At 47.5% G+C, this 24,495-nt stretch overlaps 1 protein-coding gene across 1 annotated transcript in view; it reads right to left on the bottom strand.

The window, feature by feature from the left end:
- Positions 1 to 24,495, bottom strand: part of GABBR2 (gamma-aminobutyric acid type B receptor subunit 2) — a gene marked incomplete at both ends in the record, with an annotated part of 372,345 nt that overhangs the window by 131,147 nt on the left and 216,703 nt on the right. Inside the window, 2 exons of the mRNA XM_080708508.1 lie at positions 5,693 to 5,929; positions 20,002 to 20,202. Coding sequence (XP_080564634.1) covers positions 5,693 to 5,929; positions 20,002 to 20,202 — 438 coding nt within the window. The remainder of the gene's footprint in view (positions 1 to 5,692; positions 5,930 to 20,001; positions 20,203 to 24,495) is intronic.

Raw genomic sequence — 24,495 nt, 5'->3', positions numbered from 1 at the left:
AGGAGATGCACTGGCCAAGGCTGGGTTTCTCTTCACCAGTGAAAAAAGTGATGGATCAATAAACCCTGCAATCTCCCTCGAAGGTTCTTCCTCACCTTCTTGCTGAGATCAGTTAGAAGATAACAGCCAGCAGAAGTGAGATGCCTGCATGTGGGGGGCAGCCTTTCCTGATAGATGCTACGCTGAGAGGTCCAGACTGACAGCTGGTGAAGAGAGGCTGGGCAGAGGATGGAGGATGGTTCTATTATTTGAAGGATGGTTCCTTTCCAGCTGTGGTGGCTTCTGTATGGAGTCCACCCACAGGGAGCAGGAGCAATCACCGAGGCAGTTATGTGCCAGCCGAGCTCTGTTTTCACCAGCAAAGATTTTCCAGGAGGCTCTTTCAACTTCTTTCTGGCCAGGTGTTCTTGGAAACCTCATTGCATCGCCCATACTGGGGGTCCACACCCTGAGGGGCTCTCTGGGAAAACATTGTGCGTAGCACACTGTCAAAGCAGGGTAAAAAGAGATTCTATTAATTTAGCCTGATGTGGGCACCACAAACTAAGTGGGTACACCATGGTTAGAGCCACCATCTTATCTTTATCTGACATACCCTAAGGATTTATCCACTTTGAGACCTGGGAAATCTTTTTTTTTTTTTTTTTTTTTTTTTTTTTTTTTTTTAAGATCCTGGAAGCTAGAAAGAATTAAACAGTCTTCACTTGCAAAACATTAAGGCTTTGATGTTGACCTGGATGCTTAGCAAATGTTCCCAGGCATGTTTTGAAGAGTGATGAGCTCCTGTCAATGAATTTAGCGCATCCTTGTAAGGAAAGCCGAGGTGGAGGAGTCTATTAGGCCCCACAGTGCGCTGACATATTGAGGAGGGGCAGAGGACCTGGTGTCACAGACTCACCCCCAGCAGGTGGCACAGGACAAGCGTTTTGCAAGCACTGATAAACTGAGTTGCTTACTGAACTCCAGGAAAATGGAGGACTGCTCTTTGGTCCTCGCTCCCCTAAATGAAATGTAATCTTTCCTCCAGGGACCTTGGATACTGCCCAGCAATTATTCATCTACTTATCTATTACCCTGCTGGCTGGGGGTGCTGTTGAGGGCAGGAACCATGTATTATTCCTCTCTATGCTCCACGCACCTAGACAGGATCTGCTACTGGAGTGCATGAGTGTAGGAACAAATGCCTTGCTGATTGATTTAAAACCCAGACGCGTGTGTGGCCTGAGAAAGTCTTTAGGTTACTATTTGAGATTCACTCAGGCTTCTTGTTAATATGTGAATTCCTGGGCCTTGCTGAAAGACCAGTGAATCAGAAGTTCTGGGGTGGGGCCAGGACATCTATGTGTGTGTGTGTGTGTGTGTGTGTGTGTGTGTGTGTGTGTGACTGTGATTTGAACCCAGGCAACCTTTGAGCTATTCCCCTCAACTCCTTTTTAATTTTTTTTGTGTGTGGTACTGGGGATGGAACCCAGGGGCATTATATCTCTGAGCTACACCCCCATCCCTATTTTTTAGGCCTTTAAAAAATTTTTTGAGACAGGGTCTCACTAAGTTGCGAATTGCCTCGCTAAGTATCTGAGGCTGTCTGTGAACCACAATCCTCCGGTCTCTGCCTCCAGAATGCTGGGATTACAAGCATGGGCCACCACATCTGGCTTAATTTTTTTTTTTTTAATTTTGAGACAGGCTCCTGCTCAGTTGCCCAGGCTGTCCTAGAACTTGTAATCCCCCTGGCTCAGCCTCCCTAGTCACTAGGATTACAGGTGTGTGCCACCAGGCCCAACTAGGGCATCTGGACTGCCATGAAGCTCTCTGAGAGAATCACAGGCATACAGATGTTTGGGAATCACAGCCCTAGACCACTCGACTGTGCGCGGTTCCAAGCCCTTAACTCTTTTCAGAAAATGGGTTCCCAGAGTGCCCTGAGCTCTTGAGACCTGGTCAACTCCAGCCTGAGCTTCTGGGTTGCATGCGTGGCAGAAGAGGGAATTCCATTCAAATGGGGAAGCATCCTGAGATTTCTGTGGTGGGATGGATCTTCGGGCTGAACATCATAACCATGCACTCTAGCATCCCCAGAAATGGGTGTGCAGGAAGGGACATGGAAGCCCATTTCCCCGAATTTGAGGAGAGCTGGGAAGGGAGCTGCTAAGGACAGAAAACTGGCTGAGCTCCAAGCTTACCTGGCTTCCCCACCTGGGAGGCATGGAAGAAATTGCTTCAACATGCCAACCAGGAAGCGCAGGCCCCGCTTCCAGCAGAGAGTGAGCACGCTGAATCAATTGGAATTGAGTCACGGATATAATTAATTTAACGTGTTTAAATGATTTTCCGTATAGTAAACATGCTGAATGAGGGCGACCCAGAATAAAGTGCCTGAGAGTGGAAAAATGGATACTGTGTGTGCGCTGTATAATGAAAACCCGTCAGCAAATGGAAACGGCTTCAATTTCCTTCCGCCTCCCGGTGTCTTCCCTTTCTAACGCCTTGTTGATGGCTGCACTTGGCCCTCTGTGGTCTCCTTGGACCACAGAGGCACGTTTTATTTTGTCAGGAGAGGTCCTTTTGTCTGTGATCGGAAGACAATTTTAATGAGACCTGTCTACAGCCTCATGCCAAGCACATATTAATATATGATAAAACGGATCGGGAGGAATGTAAAACAAGGGGCAGAAATGCTTCTCTTTGCAGCCTTTCTCAGCAGAAGGCTGACTCACACGGGAAGGAGGGATTCAGCACAGAGCTGGGTGGAGGCGTGGCTGCCCTGGCTCTGCCAAACTGTCTTCCTGGGTGACTTTGACGGAGTCATTTGCCCTCTCTAGACCTCAGCTACTCATCTACGACACAGGGGCGTTGAATCTGAAGATCTTTAAGACAGCTCTCAGGTCTGACGTTCGCCCAGTCATGAGTCACCAAATGGAACAGGTGTCAAGGAATTTCCCATTAAAAAGAAATTCATCTTCAAGCCCTAGAAAGCATTTTCGGCAGTCTTATGTAATTGCTCATCAACTAGGGATTATGTATTATTTGGCTGAGATGAAAGGGAATGCTTACAAGTGGTTATAAATGATCTCTGAGGAAGCTACACCCAGCATCCAAGCCAGATGCTGAGTTTTAGGATCATGAGAGATGGTGAAATGGTTCCTAGATTCTGTAGCTCTCTATTCATCCGTTTCAACGTTGGTGACTCTCATTCACTTTACTAAATAAGAAGCAAAGCATGAAAGAAGCAGCCCTGCTCCAATGCCAGCCCTCCCCGAGTCTCAGCCCATGAATGTGTTCGATGAGTTCTAGGACCAACGAGGAGGACTGGGAGGAAGTGTGCTGGCGCTTGCTCCAGCCTCTCTGGGGGCCGTGTGGGCGTGTGAGCGAGGATGGCCGCGGGAGAGGGGCTGAACAGGGGGGCTCCGGCCTCCTCTGCCGGCCGACAAGTTCTTCTTTAATGTGTCTTATGTACTGTGCTCCTGTGAGGTTTTATAACAAGGCATTCTGAGGATAAAAAAGATTTTTTTTTTAAACTAGAGTCTGAGGAAAGCTGGTAAAGTTTCCAGCCTGAATCTAGGCTGTGCTATAAAAACACCCTTGGCCAAAAACCACATCCAGTCCATCCGTCTGAACTGTGGGAGTGGACGCCCAGCACTTTCAGGTCCCTCCTCCCAGGGGTATTTGGAAATCTATTTCTTTTTTGGCAAACTTCAGAGCTTCCCCACCAGCCAGGGCTGTGACTCTGAAACTCCAGCATGCATGAGAATCATCCTGAGGGTTTGCTGAGCCCAGGTGGCGGGGTTCACCTCCAGAGCCTGACTGCATGGGCCTGGGACCTGAGAACCCGCCTTGCTCAAAAACTCTGGGGGCGGTTGGCCTATGAGGTCAAGGCCAGGTTCCTTAGCTTGTCTGTCCAAAACTGGGCCCCAACTTACCTTCCCAGGTTCTGGCCCAGGTCACTGTACCCCCGCCCCCCTGTCTCTGCAGGTCTAGCTCCTCCCACTGTTCAAGGCACAGCTCTAGTGCCACCTCTTCCAAAACACCTCCCGGACTTTTCACTAAAGGCCACAGAAGTCCTTCTGGGCCTAGTTTCTCCCATGGTACTGGCACTTTTAACCTCTCGATGCCAGTTTTGCTCAGGTCTTGTCCCTGTATCTGGGCCAAGGGCTCTGAGACAGGGAGCCCATCTAACTTTGGCATTCACACCATTGCACACAGCCCCAGCACCTCCACAAGCCCTGCCCCCCATACCAAGAGCAGGCCCCAAGCCCACCGCACACCAGTGTAGACACTCCAGAAACACGCTGACCAGCTCGTCTTATCTGCCTCTCTTAATACCCCAAGACAGACCGACTCAGGACACAGGGAAGCACTTCAGCCCACGGACGCAACCTGCTTTTCAGATGAATTTCCTGTGTTTGCTGGGAGGAGAGTCAGTGGCAAATACATCATCACGAGACATAAGTCACTACCTTGCTGGTCTAATACCAGATGGTAATGTAATAGAGCAATTCAGGCCGGGACCCATTTTCAAATCCCAGATCCTCCTCTGGTTAACCATGGTACTTAAATGCTCCAAACTCCGCTCTTCTTATTTTAGCAGGGATCAGAACAGTATCTACTTTCTATGGTGCATGAAGCTACAAGGAGAATGTTATGCACAATGCCAACAGCTAGCATTTCCTGGGCACCTAGCACTGAGCATACATCATTGAGTTTCATCTACATAGTATCTAGCCCATGGTGAGCATTCAAGAAATATCAGCCATTATTAATGCTAATTTCTCCAACTTCCACGCAAGACGTATATGATTATTCCCATTTCTGATGAGGGACTCGAGGCTCAAATCGACTAGCTTGCATGACAGATATAAGGAAGTTGTACTGTGCCATGACCGATCTTTATAAGTGATTTGCAAGGTAGATATTCTCCCACCTTTTGTGTGTGTGTGTGTGTGTGTGTGTGTGTGTGTGTGTGTGTGTGATACTGGAGATTGGACCCAGGAGCCTTTTACTTCTGAGCTACACCCCCAGCCCTGTTTTATTTTTTATTCGGAGGTAGGGTTTCCCTAAGTTGTCGAGGCTGGCCTTGAGCCTGTGATCCTCTAGTGTCAGCTTCCCAAGTACTGGGATTTTATAGGTGGTATTCTTCCTATTTTGTGATAGAAAATTCTATAGTTCAAAGAAGGTAAGTCCCAGGATTTCTGTTTTGTTTTGTGGTACAGGGGATTGAGCTCAGGACTCGTCTCCTTCTGAGCTACACCCCGAGCCCATTTTATTTCTTATTTTGAAACAAGCTCTTGCTAGGTTGATGAGAGCCTCACTACTTGCTGAGGCTGTCCTAGAATCTGTGATCCTCCTGTCTCAGCCTCCCAAGTACTGGGATTACAGGTGTGCACCACCTGGCCTGGCTTAAATTCCAGGATCTGAACCTGACTTTGTCCAGAGTTCCTGCTGCCCACCCTGGCACGTGGCACAAGGCACCTGCTGGGCACAGTCTCCTGGCTGAGCCCTGTCTTCCCCGAGACACAGAGGGACATTTCCCCAGCAGGTCAGAGCACACACTGCCCCGGCCCCGCTTTCATCAGCCCGGCCACCCCAGGGCTCGCGGGAAGCTATTTCAGTGAGGGAGAACAGACCACCCACAGCAGGTGTGTCACAGCCTCCTCTGGACACCAAGGAAACAGCGCAGAGACCGGGGACTGACCGTGACCCCGAAGAAGTTGGTCTCATTCATGGCATTGAGGATGATCCTGCCCAGCGTGTGGTCCGTGTAGTTGAAGTCCTGGATGCGCTGGTGCCGGCTGCTGGCGTGCAGCGTCTGCATGGCCCTCTGCAGCGTCTTGGCGATCACCCAGATGCCGTCATAGGCGTACCCGTGGAACTTGCTGGGCCCCACGCCCGACCGCTTGTTGTTGTACTCTCTCTCGTACTGCTGCGGGGTCTGGAAAAAGAAAATGGTTCGGGGATGCTGAGTCATAGCAGGGCCATCGGGTGCACCGGCGCTCCTCGGTGCCCACTGCGTACCCAGTGCGGGGCTGGGCTGAGTCCACTACCTACCCTCGCAACCACCAGGATGGGCGCCACAATTGCTCCCATCTAATAGATGGGAAAATCGATGCAAAGAACCAGATTTGCCTAGGTCTGCGGAGCCAGTGCGTGGCATGGCTGAGATTTGAACCCTGTCAGCCTGGGTAAGACAGGAATCCTGAGGTCCAACCAGGCCTCCCACCTAATAATTTCAGGCCTGGGGTTAGGGTGCCCATGGAGGCCCATATACCAGGCATCTAAATATTCAAGGTCTGGATGAATCAACAAACTGTTTGGTCCACACCTCCTTCCCCTTCTGGCCTCGGCAAGCCCTAGACAACCCTAGATGTGTGCCCGCCCTGAAGGACTGGGGCTGAGCCAGGCAAGAAGTTCCCCGGAATCTGGAAGCGGCTCCAGCAGCAAAGGCGGTGAATGGAGGGCACAGTCTAGAAGGTTCTGGGCGGGCTATCCCTGGGGCCTGTGAATTCTGAGCACTGTGAAGCCCAGGTGAGGCTCCCCTGCAGCACAGGCGCTGGGGCAGGTCCCAGTTCCCAAGCGTGAGAGCCATGTTGATACTTCTTACTCGTTTATTCCCACAGTTTAACAGCATCTGTGAATAGCCGTCATTAAAAAAAGTTTTTTTTTCACCCACTGAGTTGCCTTTTATGAAAGAATTTCATTGGTGACATTAACCTTGTGAGAGTAGCCGCAATGCACAAGAAGGACCTTTTTATTCCGGTTTTTGGGGTTTGCCCTTCCAAGTGATGCCACTTGCAAACCCCCTGACCCTCAGCCCCTGATCTCCTCGGCCAGAATGTCCTCAGAGCTCTAGGGCTTCGTCCCCTCCCTGGGAACAAATCACAAAGAGAAACCATCCACGCACTATCAGTTTATACCGGGAAGGGCCCTTCCCGACGCCCCCTGTGCCCCCTCTGTCTGTGGCCTGAGGAGTCCACAGGCCGGCGACTTGCCCTATGGGTGCCAGGGTCACACCCATAGAGACAGGGACCGGGGAGCCTCCGTCCCATCTCTGGCACCTCGTTATCTTTGACGCTGAGGTCAGCACAAGTTGTTTGGGGCCAGGGCTAGTCATCATTGAAGTTGACTGAGCTGTGCCACCGACATGGCTTGCGGGGTCAGCTGCACAGGTGCCCGGGAAGGGAGGCCAAGCGCCTCCTGCATCTGTACAAGTGTGAGGTCCCAGCGGTCAGTCCAGGCCTTGCCCCGGTCCTGTGGGGAAGCTCAGGCTTTCTCCCCTGACGGTGTCCTCAGAAGTGTGGTGCCTGCGGCCAGCACACTCTGTTCACCTCTCCAAACAGCAGGGACTGGCTTCCAACGCCCAGGCTTCTTTTTTATGATACTGGGGATCGAAGCCAGGCACATTCCATCTCCAAGCTACAGCCCCAGCCCTATTATTTGTTTGTTTGGAAATAGGTTCTCTTTAAGTTACTGAGGGCCTCGCTAAGTTGCTGAGGCTGGCCTCAAACCTACAACCTCCCGTCTTAGCCTCCCAAGTACTGGATCCCAGGTATGAGCCACTGTGCTTAACTAATCCCAGGGTTCTTCACAGAGACCAGATGCCCCTTCCAGCTAGGCTTCCCTGACCCACCCTTCCCAAACCCCTCACCCCAGGGCTCTCTATCCCCTGTTCCAGTTCCCCGTGGGCACTTCTCACGCCCTGAAGTTTCCCTTCTTTGTGATTCCTTTGCTTTTTGTCAGATGTTTCACCTTCTCTCTGCAACCACAAGAATCAATGAATTTCTCCCATCATCCCAGGTATGTAACACCTATAAACACTTAAGCTGAGCAACAGATGTGCCACTGATGGTAACTCTGAAATAATCATGATGTTTTAAGAGGTTTGCTCTTCTGAGAAAAGTAACAGGTGAATGATTAGGTTTCCAGCTTATTTTGATGCACCCGTGTCAATTTCACTGAAATACAGAATTGAAGACTTGGGATTTAATAGGTTAAGCTCCATGAAGTCAGGGCTGTATTACCAGAACTCCAACCTGTACCTGTGCAGACCCTTTTTAGGCCTCAGTTTATCTGTCTGTAAAATAAAGGGACATGAGCCGAGTGCGGTCTCAGTTCTTGGGAGGTTGAGACAGGAGGATCTGGGTTCACAGACAGCTTCAGCTACTTAGTGAGGCCCTCTACAACTTAGTGAGACCCTGTTTAAAAAATAAAGAATAAAAAATCAGGCTGGGGGTGTAGCTCAGAGGTAGAATGCCCCTGGGTTGAATCCCTAGCACCACAAAAATAAATAAATAAATAAATAAACGGACATACCTGTTCACACACTGTAGGGACAAATTTGTCTCCCCAAATATAAAAAGTTACTTTCCCACTGTGTATAAAAAGTCATATTTCCTTGCATCATTGACAAGTATTTTATTTATTTATTTATTTATTTATTTATTTATTTATTTATTTATTTATTTTGGTGGTACTGGGGTTCCTGGAAGCCCTTCTACCTCCAGGCTACACTCCCAGACCTATTTTATATTTTTATTTGAAAACAGGGTCTCTTAAGCCAGCGCGGGTGGCTTGGAACCTGCGCGATCCTCCTGTCTCCGCCTCCCAAGCGCAGGGATTACAAGCGTTGGCCACTCCGGCTAAGTATTTACATTTTAAAAATTGTCAGCAGGGCCAGGCATGGCAGCGCACGCTTGTAATCCCCGCGCTTGGGAGGCAGAGACAGGAGGATCGCGCAGGTTCGAAGCCAGCCGCGCTGGCTTAAGAGACCCTGTTTCCACCCTCAGCCCTATTTTATTTTTTATTCTGAAACAAGGTCCCCTAAGTTGCAGAGGGCCTCACTAAGATGCTGAGGCTAGCTTCAAACCTGTGATCCTCCTGTCTCAGTCCTCCAAGTACTGGGATTATAAGTGTGCACCATGGTACCTGGCTTGACTGAAAAATTTTTTTTTTTTTGGTAATAGGGATGGAACCCAGGGGCATTCTACCTCTGAGCTACATTCCCAGCCATATTTTTATTCTTGATTTTGAAACAGGGTCTCACTGAGTTGCAAAGGGCCTCACTAAGTAGCTGAGGCTGTCCACAAACTGCAATCCTCCTGTCTCAGCGCCCCCAAATGCTGGGATTACAAGTGTGCATCACCACGCCTGGCTTCACTGCAATTTTTTAACTTCCTTGATTGTGTGCATGTGTGTACCATAAGGGGACCAAGATCACGCTGCTCAGGAGTTTGGCCTTGGGGCCACTGCAGCTCTCTATTACTTCTTGCATGTACCACTTGTAAATTCCTATCTTTTCTACCTTGCAAAACTGTTCTTCTCAGGGACAGGGGACAAGGACACTGGAAACATGGCTGCTGCCCATATTTCTGTGCATAGAGTCCTGGAGCAGGACCCAGGTGCAGCTAGACTGGAAGGTGACCTCATTCTCGAGTGTTTGCTCCCACGATGCATCTGGGGCCATTTATCACTGTTCCTGGGTGTCACTGGCACTAGCCTCCCTTGGGCCAAACGATGACAGCAGGAAGAGGCACTCACAATTGTCAGAGAAAAAGTCATTGTTGTTCCTAAAGCAGGCTTCCAATTACTCAGGGCAGAAGAATCTCTCCCATTATAAAGTTGACACCGAAGGCAGATTAATCGCTCATCCACTGAGGTCACGTTTGCAGTGAGGTGCTAAAAGTTTCTGAGAAAATAACTTTATATAGACTTTCCCCTTACTGACAGGTTGGGCTCTAGCATATTTGTGAGAGGCAGTTGCTGGAATTTAGAACATAATTTCACCACAGAAACTGTTATAAATAGTGGTTAGGTTCCCAGGCTAGCCCACACAAGCTGGCTAACCCACGATGTGACTAAACTTTATGGGTCTCTCATTCCAACAGAACCATGCCGAGTCTCACTTCCTGGGAGCAGGGATCCTTGTGGACAAATGAGAGGAGGACCAGGAGAAGGACACACTTTCTTCCACAGCTCCAACTACCCTCCCTCAGAGGCACAACTGTCAGAATTCCTCTGCAGCACTCTCGGGGAAGTTTGGATCACCCAGCTTATTGAAAGGGTCCACACGGGCAGATTTAGCCTGCTGGCTCACACACTGCACTTCATAGACCACACGAGGAGCTTGTAAAAGATACAGATTCCAGGGTTACAGTTTGTTTCAGTATGTCGGTGAATTAACTTAGACATCTGTTATTTAAAAAAAAAAAAACTCAGATTTTGTTGGGTGCCATGGTGTACGTCTATAATCCTAGTACTTGGGAGGCTAAGAAAAGAGGATAGTGAGTTTGAGGCCAGCTTCAGCAACCTACAAAGATCATGTATCAAAATAAACTAAAATAGGAATAAGGCTGGGGATGTTTCTTGAAGATAGAAAGCTCCTTCTCCTTGGGTTGAATCCTAAGCCACACACACACACACACACACACACACACACATGATCTCTCTCTCCTCCTCTTCCTCCTCTTCCTCCTTACCCCCTCCCCTTCTTCTTTCTCTTTCTATCCTCTCCCCTCTCTCAGATTTCAAATATAATCAGCTGGTAACTACTGGCTACAATAGGACAAACCTCCTACAATATGGTTCTAGGATCTCCTCAGTAGAGAGTTCCAGGTGCTTGCCTCCTTAACCTCCTCTAGAGTTGGGAAGCTCACTGTCTCTGCAGGCTGAACCTTCTACCTGGGGAGTTCCTGATTCAGTGAGACTCCCCTGGATGCAGAGTTCACCTGTCTTCCTGTAACTTGCTCTCAGCATGCTGGTCTCCCCCATGGAGTCATAAACAACACAGATGCTCCCTCTTATACAAAGGGCTCCTCAAAGAGCCTGAGCCAGGGATGTGCTTAACCCTTTCTCCAAGGTGGCATTCAGCTTCTGCTAAACTACATAATCTCCATTTAGACTTCTGCAGTGACTATGATAAAATAGTTTATATCAGACCAAAGCGTCCATCAAGGGCATTTAGGAAAGCAGAAAAAAAAAATAAGAATAAAAATGGCTTTTCAAAGGCACCAGGAGCAACTGGAACAACCAGATGGACGTGCTAACATTCTGGAGACAAGAGAGATCCTCTGAGACAGGACCAACCTTCTTGTGGAGATCTCTGCTGGTCTGTAAGTAGAAGACTCTGTGCAGATACAGAAGGCACCAGACCAGAGCCTTCAGCAGCCCCTGGAGGAGAACCAAACACTGTGGTTCAACACCACCGAGGAAGCAAGACTGCAGGGCAAGGCCCGGAGGAAGGGAACTTTAGCCATGGGAGCCTTGCATTTCCAGTGGTACTTTCACTCAAAATGTTGGATAATTAAGCTGACGAAAGTAAGAGGCCAAGAAGCCAAGCAAAAAGGACCGAGATAATACAGGACCATTTGGAGTTCCACAGTACTGGGAAGACAAAATTTGGGGTCCAGAGCCAGATCCACATTCTCTAACGTGATGCTGTATGGGTGGTGGGGTAGGGGACAAAGACCCTTTCAATAAATGGCCCTGAATCAATTGAAAGTTCATAAAGAAAAGAATTTTGACCTTATTTCAGACCATATATAAATTCAGTTTCATGTAGATTCTGTATCTAAATGTGAAAGATATAACAAAATTTTTAAAAGATAAGAAAATACCTTCATAAGCTTGGGTGAGCCAAGAGTCCTTAAACAGGACACAAAAATTCTAATTACCTATAATGGTTTTATTATCTGTATCTTGGAAGGTGAGGAAAGAGAAGACAAAGAAATATTTAAGGGAATACTCTAATATGCGTCAATCCATAGATTTAGGAAGTCCCATGAGCTCTGTGAACTCAGATGAAGAAAAACACAAAGAAAATCTCCCTTAAGTGAGGCCTAGTAAAACCGTTGAAGACCAAAACAAAACTAAAATCATAAAAGCAACAAGGGAAAAAAACACATGCATTACCTTTAAGAGAGCACTAGAAAGCCTGACAGCTGACTTAACAGAAGCAATGAAAGCCAAGAGACGATGGAATATCATCTTGAAATGGTGAAAGAAAGTAACAGATAATCTAGAAGGTATACCCGGTTAATAAATCCCTCCAAATCAAAGGCGAAGTAAAGAGAATTTCAGACAACTATGAACTGAAGGAATTTTCTCCAGCAGACCCACAGTAAAAGAAAAGCTAAGTGGTGGATTGCTTCAGGCAGAAAGTTAAGGACGACACACAGAACAGACATGCAGGGAAGAATGAGAAGTAGTGGAAAGTAGAGTATGTGAGCATATATAAGTGAAAAATGACATCAGGGCCAGGACCACCCAAGGAAATCCCAATGAAGAACAACAAAGACAAAGGAATTACACTACCAGGGATCAGGTTTTATTAGAAAACTTTGTTCATTAACACCAAAAGTATAGTATTGGTTAAAAGACAGGCATATAGCTGGGCATGTTGGCACAGACTTGTAATCCCAGTACTTGGGAGACGGAGACAGGAGAATTGCAGTTTCGAGGCCAGCCTCAGCAGTGTAGTGAGACTCTTAGCAACCTAGTGAGGCCCTGTTTCAAAACAAAAATATTTTAAAAAGGGATAGCGGTGTAGCTTGGAAGTAGAATGCCTCTGGGTTCAATCCCCAGTACTATATATATAAAAAAGAGCCCACAGCCAATGGAGGATAATAGAAAGCCCTGGGATAGATCTACATTCTCTACCATGATGCTGTATGGGCGGTGGGTAGAGGATAATGACCCTTTCAGTAAATGGCCCTGAATCAATTGAAAGTTCATAAAAAATAATTTTGATCTTATTTCAGACCATATATAAATTCAGTTTATGTAAATTCTGTATGTAAATGTGAAAAGTATAACGAATTTTTTTAAAGAAAAGATTAAAAAATACCTTCATGAGCTTGGGTGGGCAAAGAATGCTTAAATAGGACACAAATATACTAATCACCTAGAAGACTGAGAGGGGTTACATTAAAATTAAAAAATTCTATTTATTGAAATTTATCAAGAGAGTTAAAAGATAGGAAAAAGACTGAAAGAAGATGAAAGAGATTCATACAAGTGCTAAAGGATTCATATCTAGAATGTAAAAAGATTTTCTACATTCAAAACCACCCTTGAGTAGGAGAAAAAAAAGAAGAAAAAAAGAAAAGAACTGCAAATCAATAGGAAAAAAGTAGAGAACCCCAAAGAAAAAACGGGCAAAAGACTTAAACAGGCAATACAAAAGAGATTATCAAAATGCCCAGTAAAGTCATGAAGAGATGGCCCAACTTCATTAGCTCTCACGGAAATTCAAATTGAAACTAAAACAAGATACCGCCACACACCCACTACACTGGCTAAAATTAAAAGCAAGCGACACCAAATGTTGGTGAACGTGTGGACCAACTGGAAGTCTCACTCACTGCTGGTGGGTGTGTAAACTGGTCTAACCACGTTAGAAAGCTGTTTGGCGGTGTCTTCTGGATCTGAACATATGCTCACCTTGTGACTCAGAAATTCCATCCCTAAGTATGCGCCCAATAGCAAGGCACACCAGGGATATTCATCAAGACACAGCAAATACCTAGAAATAAACCAGACAAAATATGTGCAAGAAATCTACCCAGAAAATTTATAAAACACTTCTGGGAGCAATTAAAAAATACCTAAGAAAATGCAGGGATAAAAAACTATGAATTATAGGACTGTATTACTAAGATGTCAGGTTCCCCTAAAATTGGCCTATAGACTCAGTAAAATTCTGGTAGAAACTAGAGCAGGTTTGTATGTTATATAAATCGACAAGCAGATTAAGAAGAGCATACGGAGATGCAAAAGGGTAAGAATCGCTAAGGCCATCTTGAAGAAGAACTGAGATGGAGGATCAATATCAGAAGCATAATAATTGCATAACGCTAAGGAAGTTAAGGTGTCTTAGTGGGGAAAAAATCCTAGGCAAACAAATGGAAAGGTAATGAATAGAAATAGAACCATATATACAAAGCTCTTTGACTTATGACAAAGGTAATTCAGTGACACAGTGTGGGGAAAGATGGCCTTTTCAATAAATGATGCTGGGTCAATTAGACAGCCATGTAAAAAAGAAGACAAGGAATCTGGATCCTTACCTCATACCATATACAAAATAAATTCCAGGTGGAGTGTAGATCTGAATGTGAAAAATAAAATAACAAAGCTTCTAAAAGACAAAATAGAAAAGCATATTCATGGTCTTGGGTAGTTTCTATTAAAGTAAATAATATCTGTTCATTAAGTACTCCATTTACAGGGCTTTGAGGTAGCTGGCTATATTTAAATTAGCCCCCCCCCCAAATTTCCCAAACTATATTAAATAGCTTTAGCTATTTTTTATTTTTTATTTTTATTGTACTGAAAATTGAACCCAAGGGCATTCTACCTCTAAGCTACACCCCCAACCCTTTTTATTTTGAAACAGGATCTCACTAAGTTGCTAAGTCAGTCCTTCTCTCTCTCTCTCTCTCTCTCTCTCTCTCTCTCTCTCTCTCTCTCTCTCTCTCTCTCTTGGTGGTACTGGGATTCCTGGAAACCCGTCTACCTCTGGGCTACACTCCCAGACACCTATTTTTATATTTTTTAAATTTGGAAACAGGGTCTCTTACACCAGCAAGGCTGGCTTCAAACCTGCGCGATCCTCCTGTCTCTGCCTCCCAAGGGCGGGGATTACAAGCGTGCGCCACCGCGCCCGGCCTGAGGCTATCTTTGAGCCTGCCAGCCTTCTGTCTCAGCCTCTCAACTGCTAGGATGATGGGCATGTGCCACTGAGCCTGGTGCTTCATAGTTATTCTATTCCAAATCTTACCCTCATTAATAATTGAAGACAGAGAATGCCAAAACTATAAACTGAGTAAGAAGATAAAAGTCAATAAATATCACACCTGTGCTTCTGCCCCATGGGTTCTGGTACAAGATCTTGCAGCAAACAAGGGAAGATTGAGGAAACCACAGCAAAGACAGAAGATGGGAATTATGAAAGGGTGAACTGGAATAATTACCAGAAAGAGCAATGCAGTCTAAATCTGAAGATACTATCAAAAGTGGCTGGACAGTTCAGAACATTTAAATACTACAGGGACGGGATTTCAAAGTACATCTGCTCATCTAGAGGTGTCCAATAATGTTCACAGCAGCACATGTATAACTGCTGCAAACTAAGAAAGTCAAGTGTCCGCTCACAGAAGAAAGAGTTAACTGTATTACATTCACACAGTGGAATACTATAGAGCAGTGAGAATGGAAAAAACTTCCACATCGATGAATCTCACCAACCCAGTGCTGTATGAAAGAGGGAAGGAAGGCCCCAAAGGATACATGCTGTGGCGACTTCATTTATTTCAAGTTCCACTTTAGGTATCAGTATGGCAAAGGAGGCTGGAGAATGGCTGCCACTGCTGGTGGGTGTCAACAGGGACAGGGCTCAAGGGTATTTCTGGGTTGCTAGTAAAGTTCTTTTTTCCCCCTGATCTGGCTGGTGGTTACATGAGCGTTCTCCTTAAATTTTAAAACTAAAAAATCAAAAGTAATCTGAATATCTTCTGCTGCCCCTCACCTCACACAACTTGGGCTATAAACTTATTTTACTACTTCTGTCATTGAAGACACAGAACGCTACAACTGAACTGAGTCAACTCTGAGGCCGTGTGGGCACGTGCGTGTGCGCGTGAGTGTGCGCGCGTGCATGTTTTCCTAGGGATTAAACCCAGAGGCATTCCATCCCCAAGATACACCCCTATCTCTTTTTAAACATTTTTCTTTTGAAACAGGGTCTCACTATGTTGCTAAGAGCCTTGTTAAATCACTGAGGCTGGTCTCAAACCTGCGTTCTTCTTGTGTTAGCATCCTAAGTGCTGGGATTACAAATGTGCACCACTATGCCTGGCTAAGGTGACTCTAATCTTCCTTCCTTCCTTCCTTCCTTCCTTCCTTCCTTCCTTCCTTCCTTCCTTCTTTTTCTCTTTCTTTCTTTCTTTCTTTCATTTCCTTTCTTTCTTTCTTTCTTTCTTTCTTTCTTTCATTTTCTTTCTTTCTTTCTTTCTTTCTTTCTTTCTTTCTTTCTTTCTTTCTTTCTTTCTTTTGCAGTACTGGTGTTGGAACCTGGGGGCATTCTTTTTCTAAGCGACACCTCCAGCCCTATTTTTTATCCTTTATTTTGAAACAGCGTATCACTGAGTTGCAAAGGGCCACCCTAAGTAGCTGAGGCTGGCTTCGAACCTGCACAATCCTTCTGTCTCAGCCTCCCAAATGCTGGGTTTACAAGCGTGCGCTACCACGCCCGGCTCTAATCTTGATGAAGAAAGAGAACTAAAACCTACTGCACACCTACTGTGTGCATTACACTGGGTAGGATACTCTCTACTGTACAACCTCATCGACTCCTCACACATCTGTCGAAAAGATATCATTGCCCCAGTTTTACAGACGAGAAACAAAAGGGACGATTATATGACTCACCCAACATCACTGTCATTCTTAGGTTCATCTGCATGTAACAACAAACAAATAATCAGTGACTTAGATGAGTTTATTTCTCCCTTAAAGGAGACTTTCCAGAAGTATTCTATTTCTATTTATATTACATTGGCCAAACTTAGAATCCTGGCCATATCACTCTCGCACGGGAAGCTGGGAAATGTACATTTTTAGTGGCGTGGCAAACATACCCAGTTAAAAATCAGAGTTGTGTTACTGAGGCTGAAGGAAGAAGAGAGGTATGAATGGGGGAGAAAACCAGCCCAGCCGGGAGGGAGAGGACCGAGCAGCCCGGGGTGCAGAGGCACCCGCGGGGAAGGTGGGCAGAGTCGCAGCACAGAGTCTGACTCCTGGGATCCCCCGCATCTCCCCCGCAGACCCCCATGACTCACCCCTTCCCCCACACCAGAAACCCGCAACCTCCTCCAGGGAATGAGCGGCCTTTGTGGAGGGGGGCTGCTTCCCAGCTCCTGAGCTGTCCGTGGCCACCTTGGCCTAGCGCTGTCTGGAGTTGTCAAGGTTCACAATGGAAACAAATTCAACAGGACTTTGAAAAATGAGAGGTGACCCTTGTAACCACCAGCGTCAACAGTCACTTTGCGGGAGCAGAGCGGCTGGGCGCTGCGGCTGGCGGCTGTGCTCCGGAGCCTCTGGAGACAGCGTTGGCCGCTGGGCTTCCGTGTGGGGAAACTCCAGCGGGAAAAATGAGGCTGTCACCCGGATACTCCACAGCTTTGGAAGAGGGCCGGCAGACCTGGGATGGCTGTGCTGTGGTTCTGTGATTCACACCCAGAATCATCTTTGTCCTGGGAACTTGCAGTGTGACTCCACCCAGCCCTACAGCTATGCTCAGTGGCCACCCTGTGTCTCAGAGGCCCAAGCTGAGCTGCAAGGGACTCAGGGTCACCCGCGCAGCCGCACCCTGGTGAGGAGATGTGGGAGGACAAGCCCTGCTGAGCCACGGGGTCATCCTGTGGTGGGACAACCGGGAGCTCCTGGCCACCAGATCCAGGGGCCCCTCAGGCTGCTCACCAGCAAGCCCGATGAGGTGGCCCAGGGGGTCAATTCTTATTTGTTTGTTTGTTTGTTTATTTATTTATTTATTATTACTTTTGTAGTACTGTGGATGGAACCCAGGGGTATTCTACCTCCAAGCTATACCCCCAGCCCTATTTTGCATTCTTTATTTTGAAACAGGGTCTCCTTGAGTTGCAAAGGCCAATTCAGATGCATGGCTGAGCACCTCACAGCCCGGCAGGGAGAGGGGACACCAATCTGGAACCGGGAGTCCTGGCTTCAGGCCCCCCGCTGTGCCCCTGACCTGCTGGGTGGGCAAGTTAGATTCACAGGGCCGCTGGAAAAACAGCCTAGAGACCCCGGGGAGGTTCAGCCTGCCTGTGGCTGCGCCTTGCTCCGCTTCCTTAGACACACCCCTCCGCCCCTGCCTCTGCCTCGCGTGGCCTTCTCTGTGTCCAATCTCCCGTCTTTCTCTTATAGAGACCCTAGTCACCGGGTCAAGGGCCTGCCCTGGGAAACCCAGGAAATCATCTCTCAAGTCCTAAGTTAATGGCTTCTGCAAATGGTCTCTTTCCTGACAAAGTCCCATTCCCAGGTGTAAGAAACAGGATATGTGGACATAGCATTTTAGGGGCAACTTTGCAACCCCCTGCTGTGACCCTGGCTGTGTTCCTTTCCTTTCTGTCTTCTAGTTTACCCATCTGTAGAGAACAAGGAGCAGCGTATGGCGGCACAAGTACTTGGGAGGCTAAGACAGGAGGATCGCATGTTTGAGGCCAGCCTCAGCAACTCAGTGAAACCCTCAGCAACTTAGTGAGGCTCCATTTCAAATAATAAATAAATAAATAAATAAATAAATAAATAAATAAATAAATAAATAAATGGCTGGGTTGTAGCTTGAAGGTAGTATGGCACTGGGCGTGATAGTGCCTGCTTGTAATCCCAGCATTTGAGAGACCGAGACAGGAAGGATCGTGGTTTGTGGACAGTCTCAGCAACTACTTAGTGAGGTGCTGTGAGACTCAGTGAGACTCTGTTCCAAAATATAGATAAAAATATAGATAAAAATATATAGATAAAATATATAGATAAAAAATATAGATAAAAAATAGGGCCGGTACTGCAAAAAAAAAAAAAAGAATGCCTCTGGGTCCAATCCCCAGTACCACCACCAAAAACAAACAAACAAACAAACAAACAAACAAACAAACAAACAATAAAAAGAGAAGAAAAGAAATCCACTACCGAGGAAGGACACCTCTGGGTGCCACAGGGTCCGCCACCGCACCCAACATCTTCCTTGGTTTCTCACGTTAGTCAGTCATTACCCTGTCTGCTTTTGCAGACTTTTTTCTTAGTGTTTGTATTTTTCTCAAATCTTATACTCTTTTTAGATGAAAATAGAGGGTATTCCTGGACCCAAGTATGTTGATAGATTGCAAACACTGACACGCTTACAATAACATTTACCAGAATGAGTTATTCCGCTCGCTTTTCAACATCTCGAGCACATTTTTTTTTAAATCTCTGCATTGATTTGGGTATGAAAACGCGCCTTTCAGCACTTTCTCACCAGGTGCCAACATGATCTAAAGAGTTGTTTACGAAACGTGTCCTAATGATTTGCTGGTTTTTGACAAATCGATAAATCATTTATGTGGAGTCGGCTCTGATTGAGATTAAATAATGAATAAAATTATGTATGTGCACTTGATTATGAAGCTTTTTCCTGAGATGAAGTTGGGTCTGTAAGAACTTTCCCTGGGGTCAGGGAGAGAATTTTAACTCGATGAGTACCAGGAAGACAGGAGAGACGCAAGCCCTTGCGTGTTAGAGATGACGGCGGGTGTGGCGCCCCAGGGCCGCCCACCTCCAGTGTTTATAAAATGTCTGTGGGTAAAGAATGCTGCCCTTTTGCAGAACTGTCCCATGTACCATCTTTCCAGGTCATGGCACAGCCCCAGAGATAAGCAGGACAGGGTGGATGAGCCCTGTGTGGACCCTTGCTATGGTATCCAGCTGTGACGGAACCAAGGGGCTGCACCACGCTGGCCACCCTGCGATGTGCGAGGCGCCTTGTCACCCCCCACAGGGCGGGGACAGAGAATGGAGCCCAGCTCTCTCTGGGAAGAGGTCAAGCGGGGGGTCTGCAGCACCGGCTTCCCCACGGCTGCTCCGGGGCCTTCCCACTCCTCCTGGGGAGAATTGGTGTGACCCAGGCCTCAGTGAGACCCAGGTGGTATCCAGGTCAGAGGAGCCCCGGAGGAAGCCCTGGCAGAGCTTGAGGGGCTCTGAGGTCACCTCTCACACGTCTACTGTGTCCTGCGGCTGCAAAGCATCTTACCTCATCTGATTCTCACGGTTCCCTAGAGGAGGCCGGCTAACCCCTTCTTGCCGGCACACGAGGTTCAGAGAAGTTAAGAAATTTGCTCAAAGTCACACAACAACATCCGGGACAGTTATGTGCATCTTTTTACCAACACCATCAAATGAGATGACTGGAGAAGACGAACCCAGGGGCTGAGATGGGTAAACCGCGGCACTGACCTTGCCTGAGATGGTCTTGGTCTGCTTGGAGCTCAGGGGCTCGAAGTCCACGCCGATGTAGCCTTCCATGGCAGCGAGGAGATGCCTGCGGAGGCAGCGGGACGAGTTGGCTTCCGTGTGCACCTGGTCCCACCAGGAGGGCTCGTACCAGCCGGGGATGATCCACTGGTACTTGCTGCCGTACATGTTCTCTTCAAAGGCCTGCAACAGATGGGCACGGTGAGGCGCCGGCCAGATACTCGCTCAAGGCTTGTGCCCGGAGGACGCGGGAGGGGATGTGGCCTTCCTCTTCCCCCCGATTTATTACTTTTCCTAGGACATCTTCATCTCCTCCGCATTACCTCTCAAAGGACCTAAGATAGTTTATGGGTGATATGTTTAATAAAACAATATATACTGAACAAAATGAAAACACAGGGGCTTAGAACAAGTTCTCAGATGGTAAAGGGAACAGTATATAGATAACATATCAAAGGCTCTAACCCTGTGCATGATGAAGCTGCTTCTTTCACCATGAGCCTCCTAGAGGCCCAAGAGAAAAGGTCGATAGAGCTCTCGTTATCAATAAGGAGAAAAATATACCAGTTGTTTGGAAAAGCAAAGTCTTTTCTAGTCTTTAGACCTAAAGTATGCCTTACAGAGAGGATAGCCAGCATGGTATCAACACCGTGTCTACAACAAACAGACTTCCTAAGTGTGTGTGTGTGTGTGTGTGTGTGTGTGTATAGACCCTTATTGAAAGCTGAGGTCATGCCTTAAAACATAACCCAGGAGCAGCACTTTCCAAGGGGTCAAGACCATTTTATCTGAGTGGGTAGTTTATTTAAGATGTCACTTTGCAAACTGAGAAATCTCTGAAGCTTCACCCACAGTGTGAAGTGTATAAGCTCAGATCCTAAAAAAGGCCCTGCATGCTCGTGTGTTCACAACATATCTCATATGATTGCCACTCACATGCACCCTGGGAGGTGGCCAGGGCAGGGTTTATTATCCTCATTCTAGAGACAAAGAAACCAAAAATCAGAAAGGGAAAGTAACTTTGCCAAAGTCACACAGCAGGGAGTACAGTCAGCCCTGGGACCTGGGTCTATCAACTTCAAGGCTCAAAATCACCCTGCCTGCTTCTTATCTACGGTCACCAGAATGTTCCAATGCACCTCTTTTTGGCTTTCATTTTCTACTGGCATTATTTTGTACCTTTTTAAGGAATAGTATACTTTTAATAACTTAGATACATGCAGAAAGTTCTTTATAGACGTGTCATCAAGACTAGGTCCAAAATAAGGTGGTCTGGGTCACATTCCCACAGTGATTGCAGGGCTTAGAGATGAGGATCCTAAACAATCAGGCAGTGCCTTCACAGTAGGACATGCTGAGAAACAATGTCCCACCCTAGTGTCGCTTGGACTAGAACAGGGTGAGCGCCAGCCCAGGAGGATGTGGAGAGAGCAGCCTCCAGGCTCCCCGGGAGGCTCTGGCCACTGCACCGAGGTCAATCCAAGGCAGCGTGGCTGGAGCTCCTGATAGCTCTGTTGGTGAGAGAGATGGAGGCCCCTCCTCTCGTCCCCACATCCTGCTCCAAAACTCCTCACCGGGAAAGCCCAGCCCTCAGCGTGGAGCCTTTGACAGGGAAAGCGCGGGTCACAGGTCGGCTCCCCAATGTACACTCATCCCAGCTCTGTGGCCTCCACCACTCGGGAGCGAAGGCTCTTGACTGAGAGCCTGGACTCTCTCCAGGCAACGACCCCACTGCCCACCCTTCAGGCGCCTCCCGTGATGGAGGACCTCCACCTCCCTCATCCTGACACTACTCTTTGTACCTCAAGCTCAGATCATGGCCATTTTTTCCCCAGAACTATATTATACAGTTGCCCCCAACAAAATTTTCTGGGAGACCCAGGAAACTCTCCTATTTCAGTCACCTAACAAAAGCTCTGTTGAACAAAAGCAGGTATTCTCTTGGGTTTCCCTCTGATGAACAGTTTAGTCCCTAGAAACTTTTGCTCCAAGGGAAAAGATTGGCCAGTCATGGGCACATGCCGAGGCCGGAGGATTGATGGTTCAAGGCCAGCCTCCACGACTTAGCAAGACCCTGTTTCAGAATAAAAATAAAAAAGGGTTGTGGATGTAGCTCAGAGATAGAATGTCCCTAGATTTGAACCCCAGGACTAAAAACAAACAAACAAACAAATGAATCATGCCAGATCTTGATGGGGACTAGGCTTCTGAACACAGGGAAACACAGTGGTAGATCCCGTGAGACCCCAGAATTCTCGTCTTTACCAATGGGAACTCGCAGAGACTGAGCCCTGTTGTGTGCTTGGCTGTTTAGGGGTAACACTCTGTCCTCACTGTAACCCATGAGGTGTGTGCTATGAACTTAATTTTATAGATGAAGAATTTTAGGCCCAGACACTGAGGAATTTGTCTCTGAATACAGCCAGTCAGTCAAAGGAATAAGATTCAAGGTCCATTTTTGAAGCTCCCCTCTTTTCTTAGTAAAACAAAGCAAGGAACCTTTTAGGATGCCTTCTTAACCTTAAATGGCCGAGGCAGGAAGATGCCCCACTTATCAGGGAGGTGTGTTTAGGAAGCTGCGCTGGGCCTGGAGAGAGGCCAGGAGAGCTCTCCCTGAGACACAAAGGCAGGCTGTTGTACTCCTGAGGACAAACACCTGAGCTGATGAATGGAGCTGGGGCAGGGCTGCAGCTGTGGCTGCACTCTCACCTGCAGCTGTCCTGGGGGAGCCGATCCTGTGAGTGAGTTTTTCAGAAAACAGACCTGTGGTCCGTGTGAATTGACAGTAAGTTTTGCTTTGAACATTAATCAGTTTTTTTTTTTTTTTTTTTGCAAGTCTGGGGATGGAATCCAGGGGCATTTGACCTCCAAGCTACATCCCCTGCCTTATTTTTTTATTCTTTATTTTGAAACAGGGTCTCACTAAGTTGCAGAGGGCCTCACGAAGTAGCTGAGGCTGTCCGTGAACTGCCATCCTCTGGTCTCAGCCTCCTAAATGCTGGGATTATAAGCATGCACCACCATGCTTAGCTCATTAGTCAGTTTTGATGAAACACAAACTCTTCCAAACATAGGTTTTTGACCTTCTAAAAAAGGGGTGGGGGGATAATCCAGCTGAGCAGCAGTAGTAGGCTCTGCTTAGTGCAAGAGTTAAGTGAGACCAGGCGTGGTGGTGCAGGTTTGTAATCCCAGTACTTGGGAGGCTGAGATAGGAGGATTGAGGTTCCCGGACAGCCTCAGCTACTCTTTAGTAATGCCCTTTGCAACTTAGTGAGACTGTTTCAAAATAAAGAATAAAAAAATAGGGCTGGGGGTGTAGGTTGGAGGTAGAATGCCCCTGTGTTCCATCCCCAGTACTGGAAATAAACACACACACACACACACACACACACACACACACACACACACGTAAAGTGAGATACTACAAGCCAAGCCTGTAGACGCTGCATCCAGCAACAGCCTCCTGGTAATTCCCCCGTGTCCTCCAAATGCCAGCTGGCCCTGATGGCTGTACTTGGAGGTCTGCGCCGCTTTTGTGGCTCTTGGTCTCCTTTCTGGCTGTCAGGTCTAGCTGTCACTTCTCACGGTCCTCAAGTGCTATCCTCACTCTGGGTTCACTGTCTCTGAACAGCCATGAGCTGGGGAGGCAGGGCCTGTTGCACACACATATATGCGTGTGTGTGTGTGTGTGTGTATGTGTGTGTGTGTGTGTGGCAACTGCACAGGGCACACGGGAGCCCAGGGGCTCCCGGGAAGGCGAGGTGAGGGGCGCTGAGGTGGCTCTGGGGCTGCAGGAGCTTGTGCGGCTGCTGGGCCCAGCCCTGTCCTTTCCCAGGTAGGGGCTGCGGGAGGGACTGTGCCCACTCTCCCCTGCTTCTCTAGTGCTCAGCCCAGTATACAGCAGGTGCTCAATAGATGGTTGTGCAGTGACTGAACGCATGCCCTGCATGTGCCTTGGCTTTCACGTGCTCTGCCCGTGGCAGCCTGGTGGTGCCAGGCCCTGAGTCACAGCGCGGGCCCTGCCGCACAGCACAGGCTCCTGGACGTGTGCCTTCAGCCCCAAGATCCACTGTGGCTCGTACGAGCTGCAGACATGTGACTGTGACATGAAACTTTCTTTTAAACAAAGTCTGTGTCCTGTTTTCATTAGGTTTTCCTTTTCCTCCTCCCCTCATGTAAGAGAGACACTTTCTTTTTCTTTTAAAGTTCCCAGCAGTAGCAGGATGAAACCCTTCCTATGGGCAAAGCAGGCCACAGTGGGGACGAGGCTTCCCTTTTGGTGGCTTTACTTAAAAGCCCACGAGGGGGACAGGGCAGGGATCCTTGCTCACATTTTAGAGATCAAGCAGCTGGGGACCAGAGATGTAAAGTGACCTGCCTCAGGACACACAGCTTGCAGTGCTAAAACCAGAACTTGGATCAGAGGGCTGGAGAAGTTAGACTAGGCCACCCAGGATTCAGGAGAGGACCAAAACA

The sequence above is a fragment of the Muscardinus avellanarius genome, assembly GCF_963383645.1.
Source record: "Muscardinus avellanarius genome assembly, chromosome: 13".
In the NCBI taxonomy this organism is placed as follows: Eukaryota; Metazoa; Chordata; class Mammalia; order Rodentia; family Gliridae; genus Muscardinus; species Muscardinus avellanarius.
This window is presented reverse-complemented; position numbering and strand designations above follow the sequence as displayed.